General features: G+C 44.8%; 1 protein-coding gene across 1 annotated transcript in view; it reads right to left on the bottom strand.

Moving 5' to 3' along the window:
- ADCY2 (adenylate cyclase 2) overlaps nt 1–18665 on the bottom strand; it is a 273347-nt gene that overhangs the window by 246545 nt on the left and 8137 nt on the right. Inside the window, exon 2 of the mRNA XM_040977391.1 lies at nt 10629–10826. Coding sequence (XP_040833325.1) covers nt 10629–10826 — 198 coding nt within the window. The remainder of the gene's footprint in view (nt 1–10628; nt 10827–18665) is intronic.

Genomic DNA, 18665 nt, shown 5'->3' with positions numbered 1-18665 from the left:
CTCTGCTGCAGCCTAGACATCCTCAGGGCACACAGCTGGGGCTATCCCGGAGGTCACCTCCTGGCTTACTATCTGGTAAGGGTCAGCTTCCCATAGTACCTTTTGCCCAGTGTCTTAAAACCACTGGCTCATGTATGACAGGACTTCAAAAACTCATGAATACAAGACAAAAAGAAAGCTTATTTTTACATAAAAACATTTTAAAATCCATGAATAGTTTTTAAAAAACACACATGCTCATGCTTCATGAACATTTTGACAGCTCTTCGTATTTTGTCCCACTTTTTAGCTATGGTGGAAGACTAAATCACTGGTATTCAAAAAACTAATTATGCTTTAGAATTAATGTGATAAAATTACCAACATCGGCTTACTGCAGATAATTCAATCAATCCTCAGCACCCACAGCTTATTTTTAAAATAAAAACAGAATGTAAATAAGCAAACAAAAACAAGCATAAGCCATGTGTCGGAGCCACATTTGGTAAAAGAACTTCACCTTTGGCTGAAGATAGTTTTGTTTTTAGTAAATCTGCAAAAGCTGGGAGGACACAAGGAATTATTCCCTGTGATTTTAGAGGGAGCACTGTCCTGCCCTTCCCCTTTGCAATTTAGGCTGCAGACATGCCAATGTTTGCTGTAAGAAATCAAACACTTGGTGAGTAGACATGGCCCTGGCACTGGACACAGGTCCTGCAAAGCAGCTGACTCAGGGCCCTAGCTCAGGTCAGCTTCTCTCCTCAATGCTGCTCCTGGTGAGCCTCCAGTCACTGCCCCTGCATGCTGGGCACAACTGTTAGAAGAGAAAACCTGATTTCTAAGCACCTGCTGTGCTTAGCATCCATTGAGAGCAGCTGCAGGTCTCATCAAGGAAATGCAGGACCCACAAGTGCAGAGAAACAGTCTCCATGTCCAGGCTGGTGAAGCCAAGATCCAGGAGTGTGTCTACAAGCTCACAAACTCCACTGCAAGACTGCTAAGGCTCAAGTGTTAGAGTTCCTTCCAAAATCCATATGGAGCGTCCATCCTGCATGCAACAGCACTCAGAGGCCAGGCCTGCAAGAGGGAACCAGGTCCTGAGAACACCTCCTGCATGGATGCCTTATAAAAGGGTCTGATTGTCCTCTCTTGTCCACGGAGGATACAGCAGACTCTCCCTTTCAGTCCTCTCATCTTCTCCCAAGTGAGCACGCAGCAAGAGTCGGTACCTTGGAAGCAGCAAGCACACCCTCACCAGGCCTGTGACACACACATACTGCAGTGCAACTGTCTCAGCTCCAGTACTGTGAGGAACAAACCTCTGCCTGGTAAACCACTTCATCTGTGATGGGTTTTTAAAGATTTACTTATTTATTTGAAATTCAAGGCTACAAGAGAGAGATGAAGAGAATGAGGTCTTCTGCCAGTTCACTCCCCAAACAGCTGCACCACCTGCTCTGGGCCAGACTAGAGCCAGGAGCTTCTTTCAGGACTCCTATGTAAGTGCAGGGGCCCAAGCAACTGAGGCATCCTCTGCTGCCTTTCTCAGGCACATTATCAAGAGGCTGTATCAGAAGTGGAGTAGCTAGGACAGGAAGCAGTGCCCAGACAGGATGCTGGCACAACAGGTAATGGCTTTACTGTCCATGCCATAGCACCAGTCCCTGGAGGGTTTTGTTACAACTTTACTGTTGTAACAAAGATTGTAACTTTACTGTTGTAACAAAGGGCAAAGGTTGAAAGGGTCTAACAAGTAAATGATGTGAACTCAATATGTACCTCTATTCTTGGTTTTATTCTGCTTATTCCTGGACCAGAGATAGAAAAGGCAGATTGCTTGGCCAGAACATTTAAAAGTGCTCAAAAGACAGATGGGCCTTCTCCCACGCATATCCTCTCCTGCAACACAACTTCCCCAGTGTCCGCACCACACCTGGCTCCCCTCCCAACCCACCACTTTCTGCAGGTTAGGATTATTGGATTATAAGTATGAAGGTGCAAAGTCCCAGCCAGAGGAGGGAGCTGATGGGATGGCTGACAAGACAAGCCCACGAGGTGGTTTATGCCTACAGCTTCCACTGATATCAAAATCCATCCTACATATAAAAAGAAAAAACCAAGTTTCAGATGAGAAACATACATCAGCCCAGCACTGTGCAGTGTAAGGGGAGGGTGGCCACAGCCATGACTGACAGCCACTGCTCACCCTCAACGAGCTGCGTGCACACGCCCCTCCCCCACAGTGCTCTGCCCCAGAATCCAGTGCAGGTGACATTAGTGGCTGCTGGGAAAGGAAATGTGAGACACAGAGAAGCGAAGTGAGGTGTTGCTTAGCGACTCTAAGTAGGAAACAATTTAAACTCTGGCTTTATTTTTTCCTGAGAAGTCGCTGCTTTTGCCTAAGACACTTCCTCTGTTCTGGCCACTTCCCGGCTCAGGTACACCGCCCCCTCGCCCCCCACACACGGAGCTCTAAGCTGACGGAATCGTGTTAGCCACCCACTCTCTGAAGTCTCCTGTAACAGCACCCAGCTTCAACGGGAGAGGATTGCAGGACAAACATAGCCATTAAGAAACTCATTTGGGGGCACGTAATGCCAGAACAGATGTTTCAGAAGCCTGGAAAATGTTCTTCCTGCCTTGCAAAATCTCAGCTCTTTGAGGGAAACATCAAATTTCAGAATGCTGTGAGGAAGGCTTCTTTCGCCATCACACAGACCTTCCTGGAGTGTCCCTGGGAGCTGCACACATACAGCTTGCTTTCCCCACAGTGAGCACGCACAGGCATACACGCCCACAGTGAGACCACAGGCTGCACTCAGGGCAGCTCCTGGAGGAACACGCTCGATGCCACCCTGCTACCACACCCTCAATCACCATGTCAGTGCCCTCTGCATCCAAGGGGCTTTTCTACAGGGAGAACTGGGGCCAACCACAGCCCAGAGAGATTAAGACAGACCCAGACAGGAAATAAGCACAAAGGGGTGAAATTGAACAAACACTATTTATAACAATTTTGTTTATATAACTGTGAGATGCTGGTCTCAATATAAAGGGAACAACAAATCCTCCAAATTAGTATAGCTCGATATTCATGCATAGATACAGATATCATGCATAGATACATACAGATGTACACAGATAGATACATAAGAGTACATACATATACAGATACACATATGTGTGATCACATACTCATACCCACATGTAAAAGGAATCTTGTTCCTTGGGCCGACTCACTCACAGCTCTGTTCTTGACCCATCTGAGATGTGCAAAGGGATCCAGGAGCAAACACAGCAGTGACAGTGCCAAATGTTGGCCTCTCTGAATGGAACTCCTCCAACCAGTTCCCTCCCCGACACAGAAGTAGCTCAGATAGAGGAATCCTGAGTTCTCAACTGTACCCTATCCTTGCCACATGACCCAGGACGACTTCCAAGACCCCTGGCATGGAAGCTGGGTACAGGGAAGCCTCAGAAACACCACTGCTGTCCAGCAACCAGAAATGTGAGGGTGTCTCAGAAGGACCCACAGCAGGGTGTGCCAGGCTACCAAATCTCCTGAACGCATACTCACCAGCACAGGTTAGCAAGAAAAAAAACATTGATAACTGAAATAACGTTAATGACTTTTCCATTTGCTCAGGTTTGTATTTTATGTGAAATTTAAAATGCCCCTGAAGAGCTACCCTGGTCTAGGACAGCTGGCAGAGGTGGATGCCGGGGAAATAGGATGGGCTCCCCAGCAGGCATCTCACCATAAGCTCCTGCAGCAGTGAAGCCATCCTTTAACAACATTCCAGCTGACTGCACTGAAGGCAAACCAAACAGACTGGACCATCTCAAAGGATAAAGAGGTCTTTATTTTCACCATTTATCCACTGCCCGCCATGAACACAAAAGATGTTTGCACACGGATGTCCTATTTTTGCTAACAAAAACCACACATTTACACATGCTGAATATGCTGCAAGTTTGACAGGTTTTCAGGTGACTGGACAAAGAAAGCCTCTTCTCTCTCTGGGGCAAACTGCTAATTTAACAATCTGCCCAAAGAATTCAGTGTGGTTCCACAGCCAAGGTTGAAATGAGGGTGTCAGAAAGGGAGGTTTTTCTTTAACTGCACTCAGTGAGCTCTTAGTAAGGGAGAGATGTGGAGAAATGGTGTCATGGGCAAACAGGCCTTGGTGTCTAACCTGCACTTGACCACCCCTGGCCCTGCTTGTGAAATGGGGCAAGAGCCTATAAAAGCAATTGGAGCAAGTGCACTAGGGATCAAACAGGCATGAACTCAAACACCAAGGTGAAGTTCTGACTCCATGTTCCGTGAGTTTTCTGAAGAGGAGGAGGTGAAGGAGAGGCTGGAAAGAGGTCTACAAGTGAAGGGGTGCAAAGGCTTGAAGGCAGCAAAGTCGCAAGAGGTAGGAACGTTTTCTCGCCTGGAGCTTTCGCAGAGGGCATGGCCCTGCCAACCCCGTGGTTTCAGACACGTGGCATCCAGGGCTGTGACACTGAATGCATTCTGGGCGTGGCCAAAGGATTCAGGTTACATAGTGCTATTTGGCTCCAACAGCATTAGGACACTTCTCCCACATAATAAGCCTGTGGGACAAACCCCTGCTCTTCTGAAAGCAGTGATCTGCCTCCAGCCAGCACATTCTGATGTCTCCTTGCCTCTCTTGTTCCCACTGTATGGCACCTAGGTGAGCAAAGTATTATTTCTGGATGCCACCTGTCAAGGTTGATGAGTCTCTTTTGGGAGCTCCATCAGGCCATGCAGCCTTGACTCCCTTCTCCCCTAGCATGGTAAAGGCTGCTGGGCAGAGATCAATCATCACTGAGCCCAAGAGGAATACATACACTCCACACTGCCACTGAGTCCCTACGGATGAAAATCTTCTGGCTGACCTGCATGTATTCCTCTTGGGCTTACTGCACAATGGTTTAAGAATATCTAATGGCCATGTACATCTTTGGAGCACAATATAGATCAGAGTTAACAGGCACCACCAGGTGTATAGTTAAGACTCAGCATTTTCCTTACATAACTCCACATAATCTGCACATACTCTGAGAGCTGGGCACCATATTACTCCAACTTTAGAGCTACAGAAACAAAATTAGAGATGGTGTGAAGCACCTGGTCCATGGCCCAGCTTCTGGTGAGTTGGAGAGATTCACACCAGAGGGTGGGACTTAGAGGTCAGTTCTTAGTCCAAAGACCAAGAGTCATTGCCTGGGGTAGCTTCACCTGCAGGAAACAGTCGGCCACATCTGGACACATCTTTGTTGTGACTCGGTGAATGGTTTCTGTTGTCATCTAATGCGTAAAGGCCACTGAATCCTAACAAACTGCTGCCCAGCCTGCACCCTGGAGAATAGTTCCAGCCATCAGGAAGCCTGATCTGAAAAGTCTTGTGCCCCTGGGTCGGGCCTTTTAAAGATGGTTCCTTAACTCTCAGCAAGCGGGATTATGTGGCGTTGCCAGGACTTGGCTGAAGAGTGATTCTGATTGCTTTGACCAGGCAGAATGGAGTGTGTGCAGTGAGCAATGAGAAAATACAGGAGGATTCAAGGTTGACAGGCTTGAGGAGGTTGATGAAATAAGCAAAGTGGTAAAGCAACCAACACCTTCAAGGAATTTCCCCTCACAGACCTGGATTCTGTGCGGGGTCTTTCTGGCACTGTGGTTTTTATCCAGCACAAGGCAGCCCTGCCTTGTATGTCCCTTCTGTGCAGTGTTGCTGGGACTACCCAGCTGATGCTATTTCTACAAAGTTACCGCTTGGATAAGAGCGATTTTAACACCGATCTTGCAGATGCTTCCAAAACTCAGCACAGACCCATGTGCAGAGTGTGGATGTCTTAGCTCTGGCTGAGTCGTGACTGTATTTGCCTTAGGCAGAAGCTGTTTCTGCTTGTCTTGCTTGGACTATTCTGAGAGATGCCCTTATTTGTGTTCTGCTTCCCCATTGACAGAGCAGATAAAGAGGACACGGAGACAGAACTCGGGTTGTGTTTAGTCTTTTCTCTGAATGGCTGGAAGGTACTTGAGCCATTTTAAATTCACAGGTAGCAGCAGAGCAGTGAAAACTTAACCTGACCCAAAGAGAAGTCTGGCCTTTCCATCAGCTTCCAGGAAATTGTCCAGATTCTTGGATTGTGTCACATTTGTCTGTGATTTGGTGATCAGCCAGTCTAAATGTTAGGTAGCATTAGTCTCCAGATTATAGTATGTGCTTGAGCCCAAGTAAACATCTCTAGATACCAAGTGCTCAGCTGAGTTTCCACGGCTGCTGGTGCCCAAAGCAACTGTTACACAGCATTGTCAAGGGCGTAGTACTGTCCATGATTTCATAGAGAGGACAATGATAGGTCACCGGAAACTTCCCTGCACCTTCTGGGGCTCATGTTCATCTGGGTTTCCCAGGCAACAATCCTTAACCCTGGTGTATTGGCCCCTGTGAGTTCCCTGCAATCTACCATCAACCTATCCCATTTCTGGATGGCCCTGGGCTCCACTCCTGGGTTGTGTCAGGGGCAAAATTCCACAAGGACTATTCCACCTATACAGGTATGACAGCAGACACTCTTACATCACAACACCGGGCACAATGAACCTACTGTGAAGCCTCTTGATGGCTGGTGATTGTGAAGAACCTACATCTATGCTGTCTCCATGAAAAGATGACTGAGAGTTGACTCCTAGGGAATATGAAACAACAATTCCATGCGACCCCTTTGAGCAAGGTAAGGAGGGGAAAGTTTCAAGCTCCATTGAAGGAAAGGGGTTCAAAAGGACCCTACTCTGGAAACGGTTCCAAACAAGGCAGACACCTGCCGTAATGCCTAGCTCAGGAACAGTACCTAAACGAAGCTACAATCACCGAGTCCAACTGTGGCCTCTCCATGAGGGACCCCAAGCCACCAGCCGCTTTGGCTGTTGCACAAGATCAAAGCAGGACACTCAGTTGAACTTCCATAGAAAAGCCAGACCTTTTGAAAGACAACCACACAACCACTGGGGTTATGTGTAAGGGCAGAAGTAAAGACACTCCAATTCAAGAGCAGCCGGAAACAAAAACATCCAAGCACATGGGGCGCTCTATTGCCAAGAAATCTGGTCAGGAAATTCAACATCTGACGGAAATCAGTCTCAACAAAGTGGAAGTAAAGCGACTATGAAATAAGGATGTTTAAGATCCTTCAAGAGACTTTTATAAGCAGATAGATAGCATCAATAAAACCAAACTGCATGTTATAAAACCAAAATAGCCAAGAACAGAATGAGCGGATACAAAGAATATCAACACCGAGAAACCCAGAATTAGGACAAAGTATGACCACCACTGTGGCTTAGGGAGGTCTGTGCATGCCCTGTGGATCCACTGTGACTACAGGCTTGGCTCCCTACCGAGAGGTGCCTGGTAGGAGGTCTTCGGCTCCTGTGTTCTCAGCAGCCAGTCCTCGTGCTGCCCCCTGAGTTGCCAAAGCCTGAGCTGCTCCCACCTCCCTCTCTGCTCCAGGCTCAGGCTCCCACACCACTCCCCATGCCACAAGGCGAGAAGTGGCTATCCCCAGTCCTGCACCATGCAGCTTGAACTCAAACTCTAACTTCAAGCTAAATGCACCTCTCTTCAGGAGTGACCTATGCTGGCTATTTTGTTGGAAGGTCAAACGCTGAGTGATTTGGCCATCTGCTAACAAACTCTTCAGACAAGTAGTGATCGCCTCGCCTACATCCTGGTGGGTGGCTTCTCTTGAATGTAAGACAACCCCAGCTCTGCCATGGGCATATGCTCCAGCAGGGGCGATAACCAGTGAACAGAGAAGGCTGCGCAATGTGACTACAAGGTCTGTAATTTTCCCCGGGTGCCATGGTAACACTTAAGGAGGGTGACGGAGGTAGCCTGCTTGGGTGGTGTACCAAGAGGTGACAAAGCCATGCATCCTGTGGAAGATGATTCCAGGCTGACAGGAGAACCTTATTCAGATTAACCAGTTCTATGGAAAACAATGACAATGTAAACATTATTTACTGGTACAAATTTAGATGCTCCATTTAAGCTGAAAACAGACTGGCACCATTTACATTCTGCTTTTCACCTAGGACTCAGAAGTCCTGGCTAATACAATTAGAAAATGCACTAAGAATGAAATGAATCCAGTGTAGAGAAGGCAAAAAGAAAATTTTATCTGCAAGTAACATTACCACCTATGCAAATGAAGCAAGTCTCTCAAAGTAACAGAATTACTATAGTCTGTCAGACCACGGTCTGTACATGAAATAAAGCACAATGGATATTTTAATGCATCAGCACTAACAAGAAAAAGGTGATTTCAAAACTAGGTATATAAGAAAAAAGCACTAGGCATTTAAGAAGTCTGATGGAAATCCGTATTCTACAAAGAAAAACTATCTTTGCAGGATACAAAAGTTAGCCAAGACAGGGTATGGGGTGGGGAGTAAATACAGATCATTTCACTAAATGTAAAGACCCAACACTGATAATACATCTCTGGAATTAAACAAAACTGATATTACTTATCTGAAATATGGAGAAACAGAAAGAGAGAGCTGTCCATCAACAGCTGGGAGCAAGGTTGAAGCCAGCATCAAGCATTTAACCCAGGTCTCCCACATGTGTGATATGATCCCAAGAACTTGGGTTGTCATGTTATACTTTGCAGTATCGGTTTATTAATTCATCACTTTCACTTTCAAAGCAATGGTTCAGAAATTCAACATAAATTAAGATCAAAATGGACTTTCATTGGCAAAGACAAACTGCTTCTGTAAGCAAACAAAACCATGAGCAGAAGACAGAAAGGAACAAGCAGAGGATACATGACCCCTCAGACAGCAAGGCTTCCTACACGGCTGTGTCATGGAAAGAGGTGTGTCAGTGCCAGGAGCAGCTCCCAGGCTGGCACCATACAGGCTGGCACCGTGGAGCAGCCACTGATGGTACTGCTTAGGTTAACTGTGTCATGACAGCAGGAGGGGACTTGGACTCCTGTGCACTGCAGATACTTGGGAAGTCAGGAGCTTGGGTAAAGAAGAAAGCAAGGAACTGGCCACAGCCTCCGAGCTCCTGCCCATTCCCCTATTAGCCTGGAGGGGACAGTGGTGAATGAAGGGAGAAGCCACAGCTTACATAATGCAGTTTTGGTTTGTTGTTGCTGCTGTGTTGCTGTTTTAGTTTATTTATTTATCTTGTTATTCCATGATACAGCTCCATAGGCTCTATGAAGTCACATGTCCACTTGCTGATGGACCCTACAGGAAAACACCTTGAGACCCAGCTGAAATGCTTCTCAGCTGTTAACATAAAACATTCTGTTCCTGGGCAGGCTGAGTGCACAAGCCTTCTGTATGTCCCCATCTGTCCCTCACGCTCCCCCTTGGTCTCCCAATTCCCCCCTGCTCATCTCACTGTGGTGCTTCTCCCTTGTTCCCCCCGCCCCTGCTCCCCTGCTCATCTCACTGTAGTGCTTCTCCCTTGCTCATTTCTTCACCCTGCTCCACTCTCACCTCTGGGACTTGATGTCCTCACCAACCCTGTCGCTGGCCCCCTGGCTGCCCAATGCATGCTATCCATGGACAGTCACACTAACCCAATGCTTCCATGACAAGCTCTATGCTAAGAGCCCAGTAATGCTTATCTCTAGTCCATACCTGTGTCCAAGACAGCAAACCACTCAGCAAGCTGTCACACAAGCAGGTTATGAGAAATCACTCACACAGCAGTACCAAGGGAGAAAGACCTGTTCATCAGGCACATGTCCCACAGGCAGCATTTTCTAAGCAGCAGCCTCACTGGATACAACGGAAAGCAATGCTGGTTCTGCAGGGATGTGAAAGAATGCTCACAATGCGATGTGAGCAGGTGAATGGAAATCAGTGTCACCCAGAGTCTAACAGCAGGAAGATTCTCATAACTGAACTCAAACTCATGGGTCACAACCAGTGTTAGAGGACAGAGGGACAGGGTAAGGTTCTGAGCCCAGAATTTTTGAAAACAGGAAAATTAGTTGGTGACTGGGAAACGAGAGAACAGTTATAAATCCTGCAGTGCAAGACATAAGCAAAGCTCAGCCCTGCAAAGCAGCGACGTGTCAGAGCTCTGACTGCCAGAAGGAGTGAGTCCTGCGTACCGAGGCACCTCCAAGGTGGTCACCCAAAGACTGCTCTCTGGACCTGGCTCAGTCCATCTTAATGCGAACAGGAGGTATAAGATTTAGGGTTCTGTTCCAGAGCATTCTATGGACTCTAGCAGAACACACACCTTGAGGCTCCAGAGTCTATTAATCATGGGCTGCATATTTCAAGGTTGCGTGGGGTATTATTAAAAATGTTTTCAATAAAACCAAATCAAATGAAGTACAGCTGAACAGGGACTGGGACACACTGCGAACGTGGCTTAATCTTTCCGCAGTGTATACACATATCTAACTGCACTGTATTCTGGAAATATACACAAATTACTTTTGCCAATTATAGTAAAGTTAAAAATGTATACTTGCCTGAAGAAAGTTTTTTCCCAAGTTACAGGTCTCCCATTTACAGTTCAGGGCCAAAGTAACAGAATAAATCATGTCACGAATCACACGATAGAAAACAATGTTTGAGAGTATCAGCTCCTTACCTGGTCCCAGGGAGAGACGGTGCCACCAAAGCACATGAACAGGAACCCCATGGCCACGAGGCAGATCCAGATCACCAGGGAGAAGAGCCTCAGCAGCTTCTTAAACACAGCCTCCACACACACCAGGATGAAAACGGCAAAGAAAATGGCCAGAGCCGTGGGCACTGTGATTAAAAATGCGACATGGTCTTCCACTTCCTGTGGAAAGGGAAGAAAACATCAAGAAGTTACCACTGTGAGAGCAATGCCGTGGCCCATTACAATGTCATCAGCACTCACCAATACCAAAATGCCTTGGGATTAAAAAAGTATATCAAAAGTCAAATAGTTTCAACTTTCAAAAATGCACATTTTATACTAAATGATCATGATTTTTTCCGATATAGCTAAATCATAACTGATTAAAAGAGGCAAATCGGTCTACCATCATATTTATATTTTCCTTAATCAATGCAGATTTTTTTTTGTTCAGAGGTGAATTCAAGCAAAGCAGAGCTGGAGAACCCAGTCACCCAAGCAGAAGGCAAGGCAGCCATCTTCACAGGCTCTAACAGGGCATCCTAAGAACACTGGTTGAGGAAATCAAGTCCTTTTCATGAATTTGAAACAGTTCGTGAAACATTTGTGATTTCAACTATTTCAGCCTCTGATGTGATGAGAGCTTTAACTTCAATGCATGGTCATTAATATTTTAGCAGAATCAAAGGTTAATAGAAAAGGGTCAGGAAACACGAAGTACAGAAGGTGAAGGGGCAGGAAGTGCTTACAAGAGTATGCCACATTTGCTTCTGCCCCACCCCCACCTCTTCTGGGCTCCAGCAACAAAAACAGAACGAGCATGTGTGTTCAGTCTCCTACTAATGCATTTTGCTGAATTTGTTTTACATGCTATTTCTCTTTCTAGCCACAAACAAGGTCTCCATTTTCAGTTTGCACAATTTCAGCACCATGCAACGGACAGCACTCTGCCTTGATCACAGAAGCACGCTTGAGGGCGGGTTGGCAACTGCAGCAGTTGTAACCTACTCTCATCCCATCAACAGATCATCAGGGTTCAAGCATCAATTCCAGATTCCTGCAAATGTGTGCCCTGAAAAGCAACAGATGATGACTCAAAAACTTGGGAGATGTGAGCTCAATTTAGGCTCCTGGCTTCAGTGTTGTCTGTCTCTGTTACAGGCATTTGAAGAGTAAAACAGGATAGACAATGTGTAATCTGACTACCCATATTTCAAATAATATGGGGTGATGGAATGGGAGAAATGTGGACCAAGTTTGTAGCTTCTGCAATGTTCTGTGCTGGACACTTGCTATCAGCATGATGGGATGGATCAAAGTGTGAGGTCTTTATTACTCATTTATTTAAGGAGTACCCCTGTGTAATTACTGAAATATCTACAGAAGCTCAATTCTGTCCAGGACTCCAAAACCTCCCACTGGCATTTCAAAATAAATCTGGGACACAGTAAGCAGCTTTATCCAAATACTAGAAAACAGTTATCCCTAACCTTTACTGCTGAGTCCAGGGTCCACTTCGTCCTCTCATCAGCTCTGATCTCATGCCAGAGGCCGTTTCATACAATAACCAAGGAATGAAATATAAGGGGAGATGAGGAAGAAGGGAAAGCAGAACAGATCCACCTGCAGCGCACTGGAATCATATGCATGACTCCAACGGAAAGAGAAGCAGTCCCCGAGACAGAATGGTTGCCCCGATGCAGCCCTTCCAACAGCCAGGGAGCAAAGTGGTCAACCCTAGGAGCTTTTCCCACAATGTTGCTTTGGAAAGACTGATTCAGGGTAGGCATTCGGCATAGCAGTGAAGACCCTGCTTGGCACCCATACCCCAGCCTACAGCAGAGCGCCTGGATTCAAGTCCCTGCTCTGCACACCATTCCAGCTTCCTGTTCAGGCACACACTGGGAGGCAGCAGTGATGGTGCGTGCATGGGAAGCCTGGCTAACTTCCCAGCTCCTGGCTTTGATTTGGCCCAGTTCTGCTGTTGGCAGGCATTTGGGGAATACAGCAGAGGATGGGAACTCTCTCACACACTCAAATAAATCACATGAACATACTTTTAAAAGTTAAATAAAAAGATGGGTCTATAACAATACTAAGGCTCAGTGTATCATCTTGCTGGTTACAGCAAAGAAAACATGAGATTGCTTTGGGTTCTAAACAGTGGAGTGTTATTCAATTCTAAGACCAGATCACTAAGAAGTAACCATCCTGGGCTGCAGGTGGTGTCTCCCATAGTCACAGTGGGTACAGTGCCTGGGTTCTACAATCCACCTTGGGAATCATAAAGATGCTTTAATTTCTTTTAAAATGAGAACAAAGCAAAGCTTTTAGGGTCAAAGATAATATGCCTTTATAGTAATATAATTGCAAACTGTGATACAATGGCCCTAAAATGTGACCCCAGTTGGCTGGCAGTGCATCCTCACTCATTAAGTGGGCTTCTGCCATTCTCTAGCAGATTCTACACAATCTAGTGCAGAGTCCAACAGGACACCCGGGCTCAAGGTCAGCCTGATTCCAAGAAGACTAACAGTGTCAGGCAGCCAGTTGTACCTCACCTGGACCCATTTCTACTTGGGAAGCGAGGACTCGAAGAAAGAATAACCTCGACTGAGTCTGCAGTGGCCTCTGTACAAGTTCAATATCTCCACCAATGAGAATCTGCTGTAAGAGCTTAAAGAAGAAAACCAAAGTACTCAGCAAAGATCTGGTGAGGTTGGAAACCACTTCCCTCCCTGGCATCCCTGTCAGCATCGGCACATTTCCAAGACTCAGTAAACGACAAGGGAAACGCAAGAACCCAGGGTCACACCATTCTCCTTGCCCAGAGCCCGAGATTCCATGGCCCTACTCCTTCTCCACGTCCCACAGTGCATCAAGCCATAAAAGCACACCAATGCTGGTTTACTTCTAAGTGGTCTTCAAACCTCAGAGAATCAATTGGAGTAGCTTAACATAAGCAAGTTAAACACCAAAACACATTGCCAACGTAAACTATTTTAATACATTCTAAATCCACTTCCTTAGTGGGAAAAAAAATACCAACCAGAAAAAAAAAGTACTGAAGTGCCCTTTCTGGTACTCAAATGCCTTTAAAAGGATTTTTTAAAAGTATGTAATGCATAATCAATTAATGTACTAAAATGCTTTTAAAGCAGATTTTCCGCATTGTCTCAGCCACCGCAATGGGTTCTATTGCTCTCCTTAGCCCTTTCACCGTTCCAATTTTCAGGCATTTTTCTGGTAATTCTGCATGCCTTCTAATTGCTTTGCCTATTAAATATCCATCATTTTTATCTATGGCGTGACAACTCCTTTGTTTTTAAAAACTCCTTCCACGAAACAGCAGTTTCTATTTTCCTTCTTCTCCACATGCATTTTGGATCTTGCTAAAAGCTCCTAGTTTCCATCTACGTGGTAAAGAACACACAGCACTTTGCTATTTAATACAAATATTTTCACAAAGTACATTGAGGCCAGACTAAGTAGACATTGCTATCACTTCTTGTTGTGTAACTGAAGAGTCCTAAGGTGACTTCCTTGGGTTCCATATGGCACAGGTGTACCCCAAGAGATAGTGTATTGGGAAAAACAAATTCATCGTTAGCTAGGACATACACCTGAAACAGACGTTTGTGTAGAGATCCATATTTTTCATGCCTAAATATAAAGGAAAGATGTTTCATTCCTATCCATAAATCTCTTCATATCTTATTTTATGGTGAATAAAACGAATATAGAAGTAATTATGATAAATTTTAAAGATGTATAAATGTAACACAGTAGCCTTGAAGTGCATAAAGAAAAAAATTCAGGCAGAGGGAAAAGCAAAGTAGTGGACCAGGAGAACCCAGCACCCCTTGCAGCTCCAGAGCAGGCAGTGACATGTGAGCATCCTAACGGGCAAGCCTGGCCCAATCCCACTGCTCACCAGCACAACAGAGTCTGCCCGAGTACACAACAAATATCTATACAAAGCACATCTTGGCCACTTGGACAAAAGTCCAAAGAGACACATGCTTAAATTACATAAGAACAAGAAAACAAAAACATAAAATTAAAAATGACCATATACCATATGACAGGCAGTACAATTTTTAAGATGTTTTTACTAAAAAAAAAAAAAAGGCAGGAAGCTAAAAAGAATAATGAAAACAGGCTTCATCAACACTTGTGGATGCAGAGTTCTGACACTGATTTTGCCAGAAGTAACACTTTCCAGAATCCTTTCTTCCCACAGTGCTTGGTTAGATTTGAACAAAAGAAGAGTCCGTACTGGATATGGGAGGCTTCCTGGTCCAGGACGTGATCTCTGTGCTCAGCCTCCCCTTCTCCACGGTCCACCCTCTCTCCAGGTCAAGTATGCCGAACTGAGCTCCCCAGCCTCAGCTGCCCTTAGTCTGACCAGTCAGGCTTGTCTTTACAGAAACCCCTGAAAACACCCACCTGCCACCCACACCTGCGCTTCAGAGAGACTTCCAAGTGATGGCATTCCCAAACTGCAGCACAGACTGGACCCTGGCCACAACGTAACCTGTGGCTCCCCCACCACGGAGCTTGGTGGGACCTGTTTCATGTTCTTGAAATGTTCAAACAGATGCATGCAATCAGCACAGTTGCTTAAGAAGTCATCTGCAACTCTAGCTTCATGTGGGTACCAGTTCAAATCCCAGCTGCTCCACTTCCAATCCAGCATCCAGTCAATGTGCCTGGAGAGCAGAGGAAGATGGCCCAATCACTTGTACCTTGCTACTCAGGTAGAAGTCCAGGATAAAGCTTCTAGCTCCTGGCTTCAGTCTGGCCCAGCCCCAGACACTGGGACATTGGGGAAGGGAACCGCAGATAAGATATTCATATTCTCATCTCCATTCTTTTTTCTTCCTTGTAAAATAAAACAAAAATTCAGACCTCTGCTGAGATTAATTATAGCATAAAAGAAAGCATGTAGGGGCTTTGCACAGTAGTCTAGTGGCTAAAATCTGCCTGTCACGCACCAGGATTCCATATGGGCACTTGTTCTAATCCTAGTGGTCCCCACTTCCCATCAAACTCCTGGCTCCTGGCTTTGGATCCGGCTATTGGATTCACTTGGGGAGTGAATCAACAGACGAAGATCTTCCTGTCTCTCCTCCTCTCTGCATATCTGAGTTTCCAATAAAAATGTTTAAAATTTTTAAAAAGAAAGCATGTAAAGATACTACAAATAAGTAACCAGGAGTTTATGCAAAAAGTTAAACAGAATAATTTTAGAACTGGCACTGTGGTGAAGTACGTGAAGTCGCCGGCGGTTCATGTCCCAGCTGCTCCCTGTTAATGTGCTGGGACAGCAGTGGATGGTCCAAGCACATGTATTCTGTGCTCCGTGTGGGGGACCTGGACAGAGCTGCAGCCTCCTGATGTCATCGTGGCCCAGGCCCCGCTCTTACAGCCATCTGAGAAGTCAGACAGAGGATGCAGGAGTTCTTTCTCTCTCTCCATCTTTCTGTGTAACTCTTCAAAATAAATAAATGTTTATAAAAAATGAAAACAGTTTTATTAATTGTATCTCACTAAATATGACAATTTGGATAAGATGCAAACATTCCTGCAAAATCTTCTTACTGCAACTGACTGGAAAAACAAAACAAACTGGGGACAGTCCCGCTCTGGAAATACTGCACCGGACACTTTTCAATCTCCCTACAGACATAGCAGTGAGTTCATGTGAACCTCCAGGCAAGCTCCATCAACTTTCCAAACTAGTAAGATAAAAAGAAAAGCACATTCCCTGAAACTAGCAGGTCAATTTTTAAAATTCTAGTTTTGAAAGTAATATTCCACACTGGTTTCAGCAAAAGAACATAGCTGTCAAACTCTTAAACCGTTATCACACCACGTTCATATTTTATAAGAGGATGGAAATTTAGTTTGTATTAGGAATATAAAATCTTTGTATTGGAAAGTCTGTCATTATTATTAAACAAATTAAGAAAAATGCACACAATCATCTCAATCTGATAGAATTTCATACCAAATCACATTTAAGTTTATTTGTAAATTAGAAAAAAAACCAGGAAATTTCAGAGAATATCCATTAAAATCTACAACTAATATCTTCCTAAAAAGCAAACCATGGATGAATTTCCTTACAAAACATGAAGAAAGCAAGGCTTCATCACCAATTCTATTACTATCAGTCAACACCATAATAAAAGTAAAGCAAAGGTCTTAGTACTGTAAAAGAAGATACAACTCACTGTCTGTTGATGATACACTTATATTTACAACACCCAAAAGACTATGGTGCACACCGCTGCCGTAAATAGGAGAGTAGCAATTTACATGGACGTAAGTTCCACAGCCGTAACTCAAGTGTATAATTTTACCAGCAACCAAACAAGACACCATAATGTGAAAACTGCCATTGACACCACACAGCAAACTACATAACATATCTCAGTTTGCAGAGCAAGAATAGCAAATGGGAATTGTTAAAACTTCGCCAAAGGACATAAATTTATGGTGTGATGACCCATACTAGGAATAGAAAAATTTCATATTATATCAATTTTCAGCCACGCATCAAGACATTCTATGTGACACTCTAAAAACTCAGGGTTCCATATGAAGACTGACATAAATTGACATTTATGCAAAGAATGAAAAGCTCAGAATAAATCAGGTACATTTAAGGGAGTTCAATAAAAAGATGTTACTTGCTCTCCCCAACAATAAAACTTCTTTTATAGCTTCAGTAATAATGTTATGTGTGTGAATGTGGTATCACAGAAATATTTAAAAAAAAAAAAAAAGAAAGCTTAACTAAATGGACCAAAATAGCTCATCATAACAAAAGTTCACATATAGATTTTTAAAAATTTGAGAGACGAAGAGACTTCTCACATGCTCATTCACTACCCAATTGTCCTCAGCAACTGACTTCAAGACCCAGCCCTCAATCCAGGTTTCCAGCAGAGCGGGCAGGACTCATCTGTCAGTCACCATCATCATTCCCCAGGGTCTGCCCCGGCAGGAAGCCGGAAGCAGGAGCTGGGCTTAGCACTACAGGTGCTCCAATGTGGAGCGTGCGTCACAATCTGACATCTTAACTGCCATGCTGATTGCCTGCTGCTGCGATTTCCACATACCACAGATGGGGGAAAGCAGACGTGGGGACAGAGTAGCACTATCAGGATATGCTGGGGTGGATGCCATGGCCCTGCAGGCAAATCCTCTACTTGCAGGCAACATCTTCCAGACAGGTGCTGGTTCGTGTCCTGGCTGCTCCACTTTCGATCCAGTTCCCAGCTTATGGCCTGCGAAAGCAGAGGCAGAAGGTCCACATCCTTAGGCCCCTGCACTCACATGGGGGATCCAGATGAAGCTCCTGGCTCCCAGCTTTGGATTGAATCAGCTCTGGCTATTGCTGCCATTTGGGGAATAAAACTGAGATTGGAAAATCTCTGTGTCTCTCCTCTGTTAATTTGCCTTTCAAATAAAACAAAGTAAATCTTGAAAAAAACATGTGGAGTCTCCACAAAGGTGACATATGTCTCTATAGACACATAAACATATGTGCAAACACATGTTCATGTGTTTGTGTGTGACAGATTACCAAAAAGCATTCAAGGGAACGATAACACAAATTTCAATATGATGTTTACAACTGAGTAAACAGGAGAATGGGCTGTGTAGTACTAAGGCCATAAACTAGAAATCTAGCTCAGGCTCGATTCATGGTTATTTATTCTAATGCAATTAAATGATTCAGATACAGATCAAGAAGAATTGTGCCTGAGAGTCAAAAAAACAAACCAAAATAATCAAATTACTAGTAGCGTCATGTACTCCAAGTTCAATCCCCAAAAGCAGATGCTGTGTGTTTGACGTGAGGTCCACCGCACGTCTGAGCTGCATTAGCTTTTCTGCACTCTGCTTCATCTAAATCTACACAACGTCTCGAATGTATTTTTAACATTAATGGTTTTCATCAGCTCTAGCAATAGACTAGTATCCTTTCCTCTATAACATCCACAA

The sequence above is a fragment of the Ochotona curzoniae genome, unplaced genomic scaffold (genome assembly GCF_017591425.1).
Source record: "Ochotona curzoniae isolate NIBS_2020 unplaced genomic scaffold, NIBS_Ocur_1.0 contig_2754, whole genome shotgun sequence".
In the NCBI taxonomy this organism is placed as follows: Eukaryota; Metazoa; Chordata; class Mammalia; order Lagomorpha; family Ochotonidae; genus Ochotona; species Ochotona curzoniae.
This window is presented reverse-complemented; position numbering and strand designations above follow the sequence as displayed.